Source organism: Galendromus occidentalis, unplaced genomic scaffold (genome assembly GCF_000255335.2).
Source record: "Galendromus occidentalis unplaced genomic scaffold, Mocc_1.1 scf7180000077484, whole genome shotgun sequence".
NCBI classification, from domain to species: Eukaryota; Metazoa; Arthropoda; class Arachnida; order Mesostigmata; family Phytoseiidae; genus Galendromus; species Galendromus occidentalis.
Window position 1 is genome coordinate 1,869,796 of NW_003805472.1, and position 15,749 is coordinate 1,885,544.

Below are 15,749 nucleotides of genomic sequence, written 5' to 3' on the forward strand. Positions count from 1 at the left end.
TAACATCGCGAACCGCACCATGAAGCCATAAATAGCTGAACGAAGATCGGGTGGAGTGGCTCTCAGGAGCTTCGGGAGGCAACCGACAAGGGAAAGCTCTGACTGAGAGTTCAGCTCCCTCGCTCTGAAAGATGGTAACTCGTGTGACGATCGAGCCGAGATTGTATCATTCGCGACTCGTTCACGGAGCCGGGAGAACCGGCTTCTGCGTACGAGTAGTCGTTCAGTGCCCTCCAATTTTCGAACGGCACAGATGACAATGCCGGCGGGAGCATTACCAAATACGTGAAAGCGACTTTCCATTTTCATGGCTTCATGCGGGCAAATATCTAGCCGCTCTGATGTTGATTGCTGATAGCATGCAATCGAGTTGTTCCACGCGAGTCAGGGAGCACAACAGCATGTGACACTTGCTCGAGCTCTGTGGCCGTCGCTAAATTCGCTGTCACCGAAGAAATGGAGAGCTTCACAATGGCTGGTCTCGCTCTTTCCTCGCGGCTAGAGAGATTACGATCCGCGACGACACTTCACCCGGGATTCGCTCCAAGGAGTGCCAATTTCGAAACATTGCAAAGCCTAGAGAGAAATCGGTGTGATGATGAGAGAGTGGATTAGAGAGAATGAGCGCCAAAGATTCCCTGAGCTCCGGTGATCGCTGATATGAGACATGTCGTTGGCAAGTGCTGTTCCTTCCCGCGGTTTCTTGGACTCTCGCGATCCAACTATGAATGCGATACTGCGAGTTTCTTTCCGACATCAGTCAGGGGCTCGGTTCAAGCATCATGATGGCCTGTGCCGAGGTATTCGACGGCAAGGTCATTTCGATGATGAAGGATTCGAGGCGCAACTTATCAATGATGATGGCCTCTCCGTGGGTGACAGAAGTGTTTCGAAGAATGACATTGTAGGTCACCCCACATACAAATATCTGGTCGTGTCACAAACTGGGCAGGGAGCTCCGTCTCCGTCGAATAGAATTCCTTCAATCAGTATATAACGCCGTATAGTTATCGTTTTTACGGATGCGAAGTACTTGGCGAAATTTTTGGACCGCCAACAAAGGCGGTCGTCTTCGCTCTTTTCCACGGTCAAAATCCATTCCGCCAATGCGGGAATTCGCTGGTAAGCGTATTCGAACGTCACATGGCCGAAGGGCGTGGGAGCTCCCTTAAGACCAACGAGCCCGCCTTCCACCGACCCTCCAAGACTGACAGGTTTCTGCTCGGTGAAAAGATTCACATTTTTCATTCGAATGCGCCTCTACGAGACGTTTCTGAATGATCCGTGATTCCGACCGCCGAAATGCTGAACCGCTTTGTTCCGTTTTTGTTGCCGCCTCATCCCGATTATATTATACTGTTGTCTTCTTCTGACACCCATCGTGAGTTCATTGAATGGAACCAAGGGCATAAATTCGTCGCTAATAATCGGCGAGGAAGATGCAGAAACCTTCCGAGCTCGGGTCAGATGGAGCATCCGGAACGCTGTCAGCTTCCACGCGTTAACTCGAGTCTCGAATCGAATCATGCTAGTCCCGGACCCTCACCCGCCGCTTAGGGAGCTCCGGATAGTAGCGCGTCATTTATTTCGCCTTCCGTTCAAATTCCACCTTGACGGATGCTTCAGGCTCGGCGATTTTCTACTCACCTGAGCGGGAGGCACTCAATTTTGCAGTCCCGGTGTCTGACCCTCATCTCCTCGATGCTCATGCTGAGAATCAATTGCAGGGACGGACGATATGGCGGAGCAGGAGTCTCCAACGACTCCGTTATCACCACCGACACCGGCAAAACGCCAACTGCAGCCCGAAAAGGATCAGCAAGTCGACATGCAGTTGGAGCTGGCAGAGCGAGACGCAATGATTTCGACGCTCGAGCGACAAGTGGAAGAGCAGAAACAGCTGCGAGCCCTTGAGAGTCGACAAATCGAGCAGAAGGCAGCTCGTATTAAAGATTGGGTCTCGACAAAACTGGCGGAGGTGAGTCGAATGAGGATCTCGGGTGATCGGAGGAATCCCAGGCCTATGAAACTGATTCCCGCCGTCTTTACAGCTGGAAGAACAGAACGTCCATCTGCAGGAGCAGAACGAAAAATGTAATCTGCAATTGGAACAGCTGAAGGCACGACTCGTACAACTATCGAAATTGAATACCCGACCTTCGACAGCGCGGTGCTCGCACCTCTACCTGGAGCTCGAGGAAACTTTCACGGGCGGCGTGGACAACGACGAGGAAATCGAGAGGTTTGTCATTCGATCTATGAACCTATGCCAACACGCCCGTCAGGGTGCTCCTCAGGGGAAAAGGAGCTCCCAGGAAATGATAAATTCCCGGAACTTTCAGACTCTCTCGTCAAGTAGAGGCGGTAGCGCAGGAACTAGGAGCCGACTCGGTGACGATGAATCCTCTATATTCGATGGAGTCCCCGGTGAAGGTCTCCCAGCCGAGAACTCCAGCCCCACCCGCGGTGAAGATGGGCCGTAAAAACTACACGGCATGCGGACCCGACGCGTCCGTGCTCAGTACTTCGGTATCGGACATGTCTCAGGACGATAGAGACGGATCTCTTCTGAGTTTGGAAGCGCAACTAGCTGCCAGCGAAGCCGCGATAAGAAATAATCAGAAGTACGAGCAGCCACCCTTGATAATCCCCTCGCTACCGGTCGTGCCTCCGCCATATACGCCTAAAGCCCCACATTCCGGATCATTGGACCGGTCGGCTACGGGTCCGTATGTCCGTCGTCTTATCGAGGGCGAAATAAGAGGTGGCAGCGAAAGAGAGCCTCGGCGGAGACCCTCGGTCGGACACAGAGCTCCGACACCTCCTCTACACAGGTGTCCGAGTTGGGTGAGTTGAAACAGAGACGGAGTTTTGCAGATAATTGTCATCGCCTGCTTGGAATCGCGTTTTTCATTAAGTTCGTCATAAATCGTTTTGCAGAGAATTCCTGGCCTAGTAAGTTTATTTTCGCTGCTCCCGCTCGGTCTATCCTCTGCTGTTTGAGCTCCTCGTTCCTCAGAAGGATCTCTGCGATGGTTCCGTTACCTCTGATCTGTACTTTTGGATTTCGAATTCGATCCTTTCGTTTCACTTCTAAGAACTTTTTCCGGTGAATAAGATCGCATCGCTCCACAGGAATCACGAATTTACCAGGTGGCTTCATCCGGTCTGCACGGCTCGTGTAACTCTTTAGCATCTTCGGCTACCGGGCCGAAGAGTCTCGACATTCCAATGTTCACAGCCGTTCACGGCAGAGCCGCCAAAGTCACTAGTGTCACCGGGGGAGAATCCAGTGACGAATCGAGCGACGGCGAGACTGCAACGCCAAAAGCCGATGGATCTCATTCTGCTAGGTCCACCAACCCTGGACAATTCAAGAGAGGTGGGTCTCGTTCCGAGCGCTCCCTCGATCGTAATATCCTCATCCCGCCCAATCTCAGAGCTCGCGCGGTTTTCCCTCATTTGCGGTCGCAGATTCGACTGAAAGTTGACAGGAGGGAAATTCCGCCTATTTCAGACGAATCTCTCGAATCTGTTCTTTCTGAGGACTACGCCATTCCTCCGGACGCGATGTCTCCGTCTGTGAGCATGGATTCTCTGGAACCAAACACGGACCTCCCTCCACGGGATCGCGAAGGATCGACAGCGCAGTCGCCGTCCCGAGGTCAGAAACAGTCCCATCGAAAGCGAGCGCACCAGAGGAAAGGACCCGCTCAAATGCTTCTGGATCAGCTGGAAGCGTATACGTTACGCCACAGCCCTAGGAAACAAGAAACTCCGACCGTTCAAATCGAAACCGAAAAGGTATTCGGGAGTTTGTTGATTCGACCCGTCGATGAATCCTCCGTAGAGGGCGCGGTCCCTCATACATGACCGTGTCTGAAATTTCGTGATTCCACAGGCTGGGTACCTGAACAAGCTGGGTGGTCCGCTGAAGACCTGGAAGAAACGCTGGTTTGTACTCCGAGATGGGAGGCTACATTATTACAGGCACGAACGAGATGTCCTCAGAAGGAAAGTCAAGGGTGAGGTGGTCCTAGATGAGGCCGCTAGACTGCAGAAAATGAATGAAGGTGAGCTCCCGATCGATCGATTGACCGATCATACGAGCCCGAGGCTTCCCCGCTATGGGTCCATGCACCGCTAAAGTACTTCGATTCGATCCCTTTCGATTTGCTCCATTCATAAAAATCGCTCCAGGTGTACCCACGTTTGAAGTCATCACAGCACGTCGAACCTTTGTGCTCATGGCCGACTCAATGACTCTGATGGAAGAGTGGATCAGAGCTATACAGAATGCGGTTTGCCGTAACGCCCTGATTCAGCTTCTCAGTGGTCACAGCGGAGGCACAAAGCCCGTCATCCAGGGATACTGCTACAAGGTTTGTGCCAAATCGCACCCCTCCCAACGGTTGTACTCGACATAACCTCTCCGCGTATATATTGTGTATATACCGTACCTTCCCCAAACGCTACATACTTTTCGAGATGAATATATGAGGCAGGTGGATTATCAGGCTTTCGGAAGGTGTTCAGGACGATCACGCTCTTGCAGGTGAAACATGGTCGTTGTCGGAAGTGCTGGTGTGTGCTCTTCCAAAGGACCCTCATCTATTTCCGGAATCCCGACGACACGATGCCTTTAGGTCAAATCAACATGAGGGATTGCCGAGTGGAGGAGCTTGAACATGTCAGCGACAGGTGAGCTCCTAGGGTCTGTACCTTGCATATTCCCTCCCTGCCGTTTGATGATCGTCGCTCTCGAATTCTAAGCGATATCTGTTTTCGGTGGCGCAGCGATGATGAGGGTGGTGCAGTTCTGTTCATGGAAGACGACGCAGGCGGAAGGAAGAGAGTGCGCCAGGAATACTACACGATAGGAATTTTTCCCGCTGGCGCATCATCTCCTCCTAGCCATCTGTTGTTCTTCGACAAATCTGAATACGACACGTGGGTGTATCATCTGACCCTCGTTAGCTCGAGCGAACACATAAACGGTAATTAGAGCCGAGCCGATTCGATATCAAGTTCCAACTCTCTGCAGATAAATTCAAGTCCTCATCCCCTTTACTCTCATTCATCCCAGGCACTGAAACGGAACAGATCGTTGCCAAACTTGCGGAACCCCGGGAAACAAACAGCTCGCAGGATAGCGCGAATTCGGTTCTGTGGAAAAGTCCGATTTTGTTATTTACCCGTGAAAGCCTTTCCACCCCTCTCACGACGATGTCCTCGCAGTATCAACAGGCTCAGGCGGTGAAACTTTTTAAATCGATCCAACTCTTCATATCGGTACCGATCGACACGCTGGGTATCGACTACCACGTCGCTCTCGCACAAAACTCATTCGACATCTGTTTCGCGGAACCGGCTCTGCGAAATGAGTTTTTCTACCAAATCATAAAGCAGACTTCCCGACACACCCCCAAACACGGGATGCAGGTGAGCATTCGCATAATGAAGATTTCGTACTCATTCAGTGCCATCCCAAGCAGAAAAATCGTTCGCCTCGATGTAAAGCAACACTCCGTCCCCTTGCAGCAATTCCTCCTATGTGCCACGCACTCTCTCTTCATGTGCGACTCGTCTGATAGAATCCAGCGAGAGGACTCGAAACTGTCCGACAGCTTGCCGTCCCCAATGGAAAAATCGTGCACTCCGAGTAGCGGGAGTGGTGACTCTAAATTGAACCCGGCGCCCTTCGTTTTCATCCAGGGATTCCAACTGCTGTCCATCGCCGTATCCCTGTTCCCGCCGAGGTCGAGGAGTCTGTGGTATTTGCGGCGGCATTTGCAAAGGGTCGGAGATCCTAACACAGAAGTTGGCAAATGGGCAATGTTTTGTGCCAGAGCCCTGCAGAGAGCCGTCGACCAACCTCCACGCAAGTGCAAACCCTCCAGAATGGAAGTTATGTCTCTGCTGCTGAAGAACCCCTACCATCATTCACAGCCGCACTCGATGCCCGTGCACTTCCTCGACGGGAAATATCAAGTTGTCGGTTTCGACGGCTCGACCACCGTCGGGGAGTTTGTCAGCACGCTCAACGCGGAAGTGAATATCAGACCGAGCGCTGGTTTCGCCTTGATGTCGGACGATCCCATGGATCCTTCGGAAGAGATCAGTCTCAGCGAAGGCGATCATCTCTGCGACGTCATCTCTCTCTGGGAGCAGCGACTGCGGGAGAGGCATCTGGGGAAGTTCGAGCTAAACAGGGTGATCAAATTAACCTATCTGAATCGGTTATTCTTCCGGCGGAATCAGAAAAACGAAACGGAGAAGGAGAGACTGTTCACCGTTTTCTACCACAACAGAGAAATTGTACAGGGTCGATTCCCTCTGACCAAAGCCATGGCTATCGAGTTTGCCGCTCTCATGGCCCAAATCGAGTTCGGAGACCGTGGGATGCACTCGTTCGACGAAACCAAATCTAACCCAAAACGGCAGGTTCTCGATCGGTTCGTTCCGCTCAAGTTCGCCAAAGAAGAGGACACCTGGCCACAATTGGTCTCGAAATGGGCCGCACTGAAAGGACGAAGCACCACTGACTGTGTCCGCACATATCTGAATTGTATCCGTCTCAATCGCTGGGCGCTGTGTGGCGCAACGCTATTCCCCGCTCAATTCGTCACCAGCAACAACCGCTTAATTTGGATAGCCGTTAACGAAGACGGAATTTTCCTGCTGGACTATTCGTCGATGCAAATTGTCACTCGTTACCCATACTCCCAGATTTTCACGTTCGGTGGTAGCGAAGGCGATTTCATATTGATAACAACCGATGGAATATCGACGGTTCAGTCGAATTTCCATCTCCCAACGAAACAAAAACGCTAGAGTTGACTTTGCTCACCGCTGACTACATCAACAACGCGCAAGACTCGACTCAGAGCCAAGGCACAGCATCGACAATGACCGCAGCGCGCTCCGGAATTGTGACGCCGTCGTCGCCCTTGATTAGCGGAGACCGACAGCTCAGCAGAAGCGCCAAGAACTCCCCTATGCACACAATGAAAGGAGCTTGTACGGCGGATCTGTCGCATCTCGGCAACGTAGTCCCGCCATCGTCACCGGGACCGAGCTGCCACACGACAACGCCGCGGCACCATCGGGTGGCAGATTGCGCTTCGTCCCTGACTAAGTCGTCAGCCAGCGATCGTTCAACTTGGAGATGACTTCCTACAAAGATCCTCGCTACGGATTCTCGATCTGTTTGATCGCGTGCTGCCAAATTCCTGGGCCTATACAATTCAGGCATCCCTTCCGACGGCCTTGAGTCGTGAGCACCGCTGGATGAACAAGGAGTCGAGATATCTCCATGCGGCGAAGGGAAAACCGGGTTGCAAGACGCGTTCGAAGCAGCGCTGAGTGCCATTTTCCTTCGCGCAATCTTGTGCAGAAGATGCGTCGCCCTTTCCGGAATCTTCTTCTTACCGCGAAATCATTCATCCTCCGGTCTCTCGAACGGAACGATCACCGTGAAGAGAACATAATTTGGGAGCCACCAGCTCCCAGCTCAGAGACCTTTATCGGAACACTATGCATTCTAGAATCTAGTCGATATCTCGATGTCGTAAAAGCGTCGCGTCGGCGCCCAAAGGTCCGGAAGTCCTGATGCTTTGGAAAGCCCTGTATCGGATGGAGCGCGTCTGGTGGCGACATACCGACTCCCACAGCCCTGGGTTTCTCTCGAGACGAAGAGAATTTCTAGTTCTTCCATACACATGGGGCGAAGCGATCGAGCAGACCCTTGATAGGGACCCGAAACCCTGCATCTCTCTGGATAAGCAGGGTGTTTTACTCTTAAGAAATCTAATATATCAATGTGACATAACTCATGCGCCCGAGTATATGACGAAAGCTTTGCTCCGGATTAGGAACGCTGTGAAATCCTTATGCATATATATTAAGAGTAATAATATATAATATATTTCAAATCGCATAATAGGCTATCGGGATGGGGCTCTTGCGCCAACAATTAATTATCATTGTAATTTGATATACAGAGTGTGGTTTCTAATGTGATTGTATACCATGATGAGTGACCGCGACGGAGAATCTACCCATAGGATCAAGACAAGACGAGGGTGTTCCAGGCGGGGGCTTCCGAGCCCCGCCCAACGGATTTCCTCCCTTTCCCAATTTAGAGCTCGACCGTCGAACCCGATTTTCCACTGAAATTCATTGAATGATTCTTCGCATTGGACCCAGGTGTGGAACATTCCGGGTTGCGATTCATTTCGCTATACATGAAAAAACGTACTTCATAAGTATCAGAGCTCGGGAACGCGAATTCAAGCCTCCGATTATTCGCACAATACGACATATTCCACGATACCAGAAGATATTCGCTCGGTAGCCCCCGAAACTTTAGAATCGAATCCCTAAACTCTTTCGGCAGGATGCGACGCAGCTCTGGCTGCGGAGACTATTTTTCGATTGTATGCCTGAATCTTCGGAACCATTGTGGTCAGAGGTGAATGAGAATGAGACACCTATACCAGAGACTCTATGAATAAAAATGAGATCTCGTGAATCATTCACCGATACCGAGCAGCTGAAATCTTACGGCCTAAATTCTTCCGCGCAGAGACATACATATTTACGTAGTGGTCGAAGTCGAAGCTTCAACGGTAATTATGTTTGGGATGGTGCCGCCAGCGGGGAATTGAACAGGCCGGCTTGGACAACGGGGAGGGAAACTTCAATTACCATTTATTACGTCGAATTTCCTGGAACTTCGAGGATATTTTTCAATTTCTTGAGCCGAGCTTTCCGTCGAGCTGCCCGACTCAATTGTGTGCTTGCCGGCTCCTCATTCTTCCCATGGATGCCTTTTTTCTTCTTCGGCAGACAGGACAACGGGTTCGGTCCTTTGAGCTTCTTCTTTAAACGCTTCACCTGTGAGACGGTGTCGAAAGGTTAGATATCCTTGTGAGAGATGATCGACATTCTCACGCTCAATGGAGAAAAGTCGGCAATGCTCAAGGTACTTTTGGCCCGGTCTCCTCAATGTTCATCTTCTTCTTCAGGAGGGCAATCGTCTTCCTCTGTTCGCCTGTGAGGTCGGTGGCCGCACGACTAATTTTCTGTACATGCTGCGTTGAGGCTTCGGAAGGATCTTCCAGTGTGATCGCATTATATAGCTTCAGTCGAGGCACACCTGTGGATTGTATGTGAGATATCAGAGGGGGGTCCATTCGGGTCCCCCGCCCCTGAAGTATTAGGAGACATTATAAGAGCGGGAACTTCATTGTAGTGACAAATACTGACCGACCAGTTTGTGGACCTCAGCCGCCAGTTCGGAGTCCTGAGTAGCCACAAAATAGTTCCCGGGGTTTCCGTCTCGAACTTTCTCTAATAAGCACTGGGAAGCGGCGACCGGTTTACTGTGAGCACATTTCTCGACTTTGTAGTGCTTCAGAATTTGCAAGGCACCATGTAGTATAGTCAGCTTCTGAGTTTCCAACACGGCACAGGCGGTTGTACACAGAGTGACGTCACATCGAAAGTATTTGTCGATTTGTTCCTGCGAAAAAATGCGTTCACTAAAATTCCGGCTCCGGATGAGTTTCCGCGCAATGTCTCGTTGCGAATAGCTAGCGAATGAATAGATTCAATCTGCCATCGATGATGCCGTCTGCCTCCTCCGCGAACCTCAACTCAGTAGAGATGTATCCGAAGAGATCTACCCACCTTTATATTGACTCTATGTTTCAGCGCCGCTTGACAGAAAGTTCCATCGACCAGGACGAAATACCTCTGTCTCTCTCCCAGCTGGAAGTGTCGAAGATAGAAGGCAAGATTCTTCTGGGCTCTTTTGTTACGGTTTATTCTCATGATGGAGTCGTCATGGATATGCAACTCCCCTCCACTGGAAATGAGCCGAAGGGACCGTTTCCGGGCCTAAAATCAATTCATCGACGAATTCGAACGCCTCGGCGTACAAGGTCCGTCCACGTCCGTCAACGGAGCTATCACTACACGCGGTCGTCCTGTTTGTTTGTTTGGGCGCAACTCACTCGCCTGCAGAACTCTCCTCCTCCAAGACTGCGCGAACTTTCAGGCTTGGAGCCGGAATCAAATGATCGGGGGAGTTTATCGAGTTTATCGAGTCTCCGAGCGCGCCGCGAAACCAAAAAGAGATGTTTGCTCTCGTGGGGAGATATCCCGGAAGGAAATATATGTTATACCACCTCCTGAGAGGGTATTCAAAACATGGCGCTCGTGAACAGCTGATTCCGATTCGCCATCACTCGCCGATTGCAACTCCCGTAGCTCCATTCGAGAGTTTTGTAAATGCTGCTCCGAAGCGTGCGTCACTCTGTAAAGTGCTTCAGAGACAGAGCTTTTCCGGTTTCCCTCAACTTCGCGCAGAATCGATTGCTTGCTACCATGGGAGTTCCTCAGGCAGTTCTGGAGGCGAAACTCCGCGAAAAGCTACAGTGCACGCATGTCGAGCTCAGCGACCTCAGTGATGGCTGTGGTCAGAAATTCGCCGCTGTGATCGTCTCTCCCCAATTCGTCGGTGAGCTTCAGATAGAAGATAATTCCTGGGGGTCATCCTGGAAAATTATTTTGGTAACCGTCACTTTGAACGGTTTGATTGGGTCTGGAACTTCATTCTTGTTCGAGCGGTCGTGTCGTGAAAATCCAAATTCATCGTATGAAATGGCAGCTTGGTATCCACAGGTAAGAATCTCATCAGTCAGCAGCGACTCGTGAATGCCGCGATCGCGGAAGAGCTCGAACAGATTCACGCCTTCACTCAGAAAACCTACACACCGGAGGCCTGGGAGGCGGTGAAAAAATGATGCTTCTGATTCTTTCTCCAAGAAGTGCCGTGGAAGCGGGAGAGGAATGTTGAAAGCTCGGAGTTCGAGCACGCAGTGGAAGGGCTCGGTCGACGAGTCATGTAGAAATAAAGAAATTCCCGGAAATCAAGCACTTCAATTTAATCAGTTGCGGACGCAGCGCCAAGACTCCCAGGGAAAGAAGTTCCGTCGCTGTCGAGCTTTCTTCCGTGCGTCCTCGTCGGGGGGATCATATGCTTTCATCTCGGAGCATCACGCCCTGTTGAGCATACGGGAGAATGAATGAAGGGAAAACCTCGAAATGTGGAGGAATATTCGCTTTATTTCACAGATGTTCTCCTGAAGATCGAGACCTCCCTCAGATCAAGTGTTAATAGTAGTGTACATGCTCTATCTACCCTGTGGTCATAGAATGCAAGGCTTTGAGTCTGGGCTCTGGGCTGAATAACGTCGTTATCACAAAAGTACTTTCGCCCCCAATCTCAATTTAGAGTTCATCTGCGGAGAATCATTCGACCAACGACGACCCTCCTCGAAAACTCTCCAATCTCACGGAAGAGAAGACAATCAAAAATGATCATGAACACGGGCTAGCGGGGGCTTCGCAGGGGACCGTGCTTAGCTTGAGTGGGCTGAAGAGTGATATACATATCTATTGAATAGGTACATATCTATCTCCGTTCTCTCCTCGTTCCTAGAAATGACCCAAGAACGATTCGAGATTCGGATGAGCGTCCCAGAAACCGATTTGTCTCGACATCTTCTCGGCTGTAATCTCGGTTGACTTCGACTCACTCAGGAAGGGCGACTCTGTTCCTTCGCTCCTTCAAGCACTGTCTCGTGTGAAAGTCTCGTTGTCGGTGTGTCCAGACGCCATTAAGGGGCTTTCTTCCTCCGCCCGTTGAATCTCACGGCTCAGAGTCAGGACAAAAATGCTGACAAGCGTCACGTGCACCCACTCGGCTACTACGGACGCGATGTGAAGCTCGAAACCTCCGTCGTTCGGGCCCCAATGCCGGAAGTTTTTGCCCCTAGAGGATTGGAAAACTTAAGACTGATGACTTACACACCCAGATGTCTGAGACGTCTGAGCTCGGGACCGAAAACTCGACCATATTTCGAAGATCGAGCATGCCAATCCTAGCATCGCTCGCATTTCGCGCAATATGTATATTTTTCGGGAATGATGGAAATTCCTCGATTTCGACATAATGTGCTCCGACTCTGCTGGTAGAGGCGCGCGGGATCGGGATTGAAATCAGGAGCCATGAGCCAGCAGAATATTCCCATGAGAGACGGATAACCTACTTGAATTTTGTGAAAGCAATGCCACCTGTCACAGAGCAGACCACAAAGCAAACAGCGCACCCTATTGCGCAAACAGCTCGCAGATGCCGATAACAGGGACTGAGAATCACCCGCATCCCTATGTAAACGCTCGCGAATCCGAGAGCGAGCATGGCACCTGGGGGCAGAGAAAAATTAGCTCGCGGGATTCCTCACTCCAACTGAAACTTCCTATAATTTTCCATAATGAAAATTATTAGTCTGTCGCATCTTTCCAACGCCGTCATCTCTTTCGGTGGATATCCGATCCCATGTCGCGCCGCTCATCCATAAGTACCAGTACGTATGACCCATGACGGAAAAAATCGCTGCGCACCTAGGATGTGTACGGGGAACACGACTGTCTCTTGAAAATTAGCCACGACAGCTACGCCGAAAGCTGCCGTGAGTCCGACGCAGCAAGCAACCGTTTCGAGGGGCTCTTTATCGGTGGCCTTAAAGGAAAATGTGAATGAATCTCGAGCATACGACTTCTGTCGAGGCACTTTTCCGGACGACGTTGATGAGGCCTCAGATTAGAAATTGCTTCATTCCACGCAAGCGGTGGTTCCACGCTGATTTTTTCTCAGGTGGAGCCGATACGCCAAATCTCGAGTATTCTATAAGCGCTTGTCGCGATCGCGCTAGGTTCTGAGCTTGCTCCGTGACACATGGAGTGACTGCTTACAAGTGTGTAGACATTCCAAATCGAAATTCCGAGCAGCAGCGCGTAGATGTTGAGGAAGAGACCGAAATAACACGATTCGGGAGGAGTCGTTATCGTATCGCTGATGTACGGGATTCCTGCGAACACAGGCAGATTATAATTATTTGCCAATGTATCGATCGTCCGATGGGTATCGATTGGATCTCTGAGACACGACGCGAGCTTCCGCGGAACATCTAAGAGATCATAGGGAAATCCTTATCTGAGTAAACGCAAACCTGAAACTTGTTTGAGGTGGAACGCCAAAGTCACCGAAGTTGCACAGGTGAGAAACAACGAAGCGGTCGCTAGAAACGGGAACCACCTCGGCGGTGGGAATCTCAGGTATTGCGCAGACATTCTCGGCTTCCAGAAATGAATTTTCGGCGGATATCGCACCGGGCTACACGTAAGGAGCGGTCGCTGCGATCGTCTGTAATAGGCGATGAATGGATCACCTATCAGAAAATGCATCGAGAGGGGGACCGTCGGGCCTTTGGCAAATTCTCTCTCGGATCAAGAGCGCACTTGTTTCATTCTGTTGTCCAGGTGGCGTGCATGAAGAAAGCCTCACCACTCGCGGTTAGTCACCGCCGTATTCGCAGGAACTCTCTGGAAGTTTTGTTTTCGAGAGCTTCGCGAAACGGTCTCCGCGAGCTATATCGTTGAATCTACTGCCTTATTGTTCGAAAAACTTTCATTGGTTGGATCGTGTGAACCAAGTCTAAGTGTTGAGTCACCCGAGGCTTGTTGCCGCAGAGAACGGACTATAATTATCGCTCTCGACGGAAGGGGGAAGGAGATCCTTATTATCCCCTGCTGATCAGGATGTTGTTTCCGATAGGAAAGTCGAACGGAACCACCGTCATCTCTAAGACTCAACGACGGTGAGTAATGAAAGGAGAATAAGTCTTTCTCGAATCGAATCCATCGGTCCGAGGATAACTTAATTGGCGTTTCGCTTCCGGGAATTGAGGAGGGGACTGGCTCTCGTTCCGCCAGGGTCACTGATCCGAGTGAGATCATGCAAAGGGAAGCAGGGGCCAAATGATCCAGCAGACAGCCGATCAGAACCCCCAGAATACACGGTCGGTGACCGGCGTCATCCGGGACTGGGGCTCTCTAACCCATCGTTCGGGCAATAGCGATCTACGCAGGCAGAACCTGGTTGAGCCCGTGAGATTCGCAGAAGGGAGAGCTGAGGCTTCCCAGACATGACAATGTACAAATACGCATTTTGGACATTTATGCGAGGACGTCAGTGAAGATTACGGGGACAATCACAACGTTCAGCTTTGCGATACTCCGGTGGAAAAAAGGACTCGACCGTCAGAGTCGGACAGCAGTCGAGAGCGGAGCAACCCCTGCCCTCTTCGGAATATCCTTCACTAACAATCACAAAGCCTAACGGGACCTGACACGATGTTTCGGGCTGAATTCGACCCACCTCTGACTTCGTCGCTGCCGTTGGTGGTGACCGAGCGGGGTGTCCACAACGACGATCGGAGACCCTCCGTCGTAACCTCACGATGACGCGATCAGCTGCATCTGCACTCCGATTCTCAAGGTCCCCGTCTCACGAGGGACAGAATCACCGAGCCTTTCAATGTCGGTAGCTGCAGCAGTCTGACTGGCCAAGCCTCAGATAAACCGCCAGCACGACGAACGAACAGACTCCTTCTGTGTCTGTCATGCTTGCCACTCTGATGTTGGCTAAGCTGATGCTCGATGGTGTTGCCTGCATCGGGCTATTCTAGTCGGTCCGTCGCTTAGTGCCTAATGCGCGGAAATAAGGAACACATGGCGCGCAGCCGATGCGATGGTTCGTCGAGAGCCCTGGAAAGCGATCCGTCGCGCATCGGTCAGACGTCAATCGACTGGGCTGCGGATCGTGAAAAATTAGAAGTGTTCCCAATCAAGTATACTGCGCGCGACCTTCACCCTGCCGGGCAACTTGCGGAGTTTGGAAGAATAGAGCGATTTCGACAGCTCGTAGGCACAGAGGGATCGCGCCGGAGTGTCGGATGAGTCGGGAGAAGGCAGAATTTTCCAGCCAGCAATCCGAGGGTGCCTGATGAGAAAGTATAATCGGCTCGATCGAGTGTGAGTCAGGTGTCGAATCCCGCTCAGTTATGATTTCGTTCGATTCGGTGTTTCGAATTAGTGGAAGACCCTACGCTTCCACTAAAGGCTCCAGTTCGACTAGAATCGTGACTCGTAAATTACCCGCTCCGACGCGGGCCGAAATGATGCGAGTCCGCCGCTCGTCTCGAACGAGTCGCGCTGCTCCGCTCAACGGAACACTGATGAGTGAGAGATGTCGATCAAAAGTCGCTCAGGAAATATTGCAAGGATTCTCGTTCTTGAGACAACAGTATCAGGGAAATATGCTCAGCTTGACTGATATCTCTGGCGCGGAATCTCATGACCGGTCCCTTTGGGAGAGCGCATAGAAAAGTAGCCCGCTCAGTCAGAGATAGGCGATATCCCCAGGAGCCGTATTGCGCCCGAGCTAGATGTCGCACTTCCGCCGCGAGTATACTCTCCGGTCTCTTCCCCGAAGGAAGGCCTCTCAAGAGGCAGAGCAGTCGATTCTGTCTTCCCGCTCTGGGTCCCTAGTCGAGCATGCTGAAGAAATAGAGAAAGAACCGATTATCATTCACTCCATGTGCGATTCCTTTTTCACTCCAAACAATGGCTCTTCCAACATCAGGGCTGTTATGCGGGAGCGGCTCTATCAGCCGCAATGAATGTTATGTTGAGATTATCAGTACGCTCACGGTGTGATTCCGCGAACTGCGAATTCTGCATGTTGATTCCGACTTCAGAAGGATTGACTAGGCCAAATTCAGGTCCGCAGTCGACTCCCGCGGGGACACTCACAACCTTGAAATCTTTGCGCCTCG

General features: G+C 51.2%; 4 protein-coding genes across 5 annotated transcripts; 2 read left to right on the forward strand and 2 right to left on the reverse strand.

The window, feature by feature from the left end:
* Positions 1–1,774: 1,774 nt before the first annotated feature.
* On the forward strand, positions 1,775–7,172 carry LOC100904332 (uncharacterized protein CG43867). Its single transcript, XM_029112117.1, is given in 12 exon segments — positions 1,775–1,978; positions 2,052–2,242; positions 2,343–2,847; positions 3,136–3,391; positions 3,488–3,804; positions 3,902–4,073; positions 4,201–4,382; positions 4,556–4,701; positions 4,798–4,997; positions 5,087–5,442; positions 5,542–6,813; positions 6,816–7,172. Coding segments are annotated over 12 exon segments (4,104 nt in total). The 5' UTR covers positions 1,775–1,828.
* Positions 7,173–8,683: 1,511 nt separating this feature from the next.
* On the reverse strand, positions 8,684–9,837 carry LOC100897783 (rRNA-processing protein UTP23 homolog). The gene is made up of 4 exons (XM_003745558.1): positions 9,694–9,837; positions 9,271–9,526; positions 8,991–9,160; positions 8,684–8,898 (listed from the first exon to the last, which is right to left on the reverse strand). Exons 1-4 carry the CDS (start codon positions 9,835–9,837, stop codon positions 8,716–8,718), a joined length of 753 nt encoding a protein of 250 aa, XP_003745606.1. The 3' UTR covers positions 8,684–8,715.
* Positions 9,838–10,251: 414 nt separating this feature from the next.
* LOC100897929 (uncharacterized bolA-like protein C8C9.11) lies at positions 10,252–10,935 on the forward strand. The gene is made up of 2 exons (XM_003745559.2): positions 10,252–10,525; positions 10,690–10,935. Exons 1-2 carry the CDS (start codon positions 10,297–10,299, stop codon positions 10,809–10,811), a joined length of 351 nt encoding a protein of 116 aa, XP_003745607.1. The 5' UTR covers positions 10,252–10,296; the 3' UTR covers positions 10,812–10,935.
* Positions 10,936–12,040: 1,105 nt separating this feature from the next.
* Positions 12,041–14,581, reverse strand: LOC100898076 (DNA damage-regulated autophagy modulator protein 2). Of its 2 annotated transcripts, XM_003745560.1 has the most exons (5): positions 14,291–14,581; positions 13,083–13,276; positions 12,826–12,941; positions 12,475–12,592; positions 12,041–12,276 (listed from the first exon to the last, which is right to left on the reverse strand). In XM_003745560.1, exons 2-5 carry the CDS (start codon positions 13,201–13,203, stop codon positions 12,116–12,118), a joined length of 516 nt encoding a protein of 171 aa, XP_003745608.1. In that variant the 5' UTR covers positions 13,204–13,276; positions 14,291–14,581; the 3' UTR covers positions 12,041–12,115. The 2 variants fall into 2 exon arrangements, with proteins under 2 accessions (XP_003745608.1, XP_018495951.1); XM_018640435.1 differs by lacking the exon at positions 14,291–14,581 and having other exon boundaries at positions 13,083–13,347.
* Positions 14,582–15,749: the final 1,168 nt, after the last annotated feature.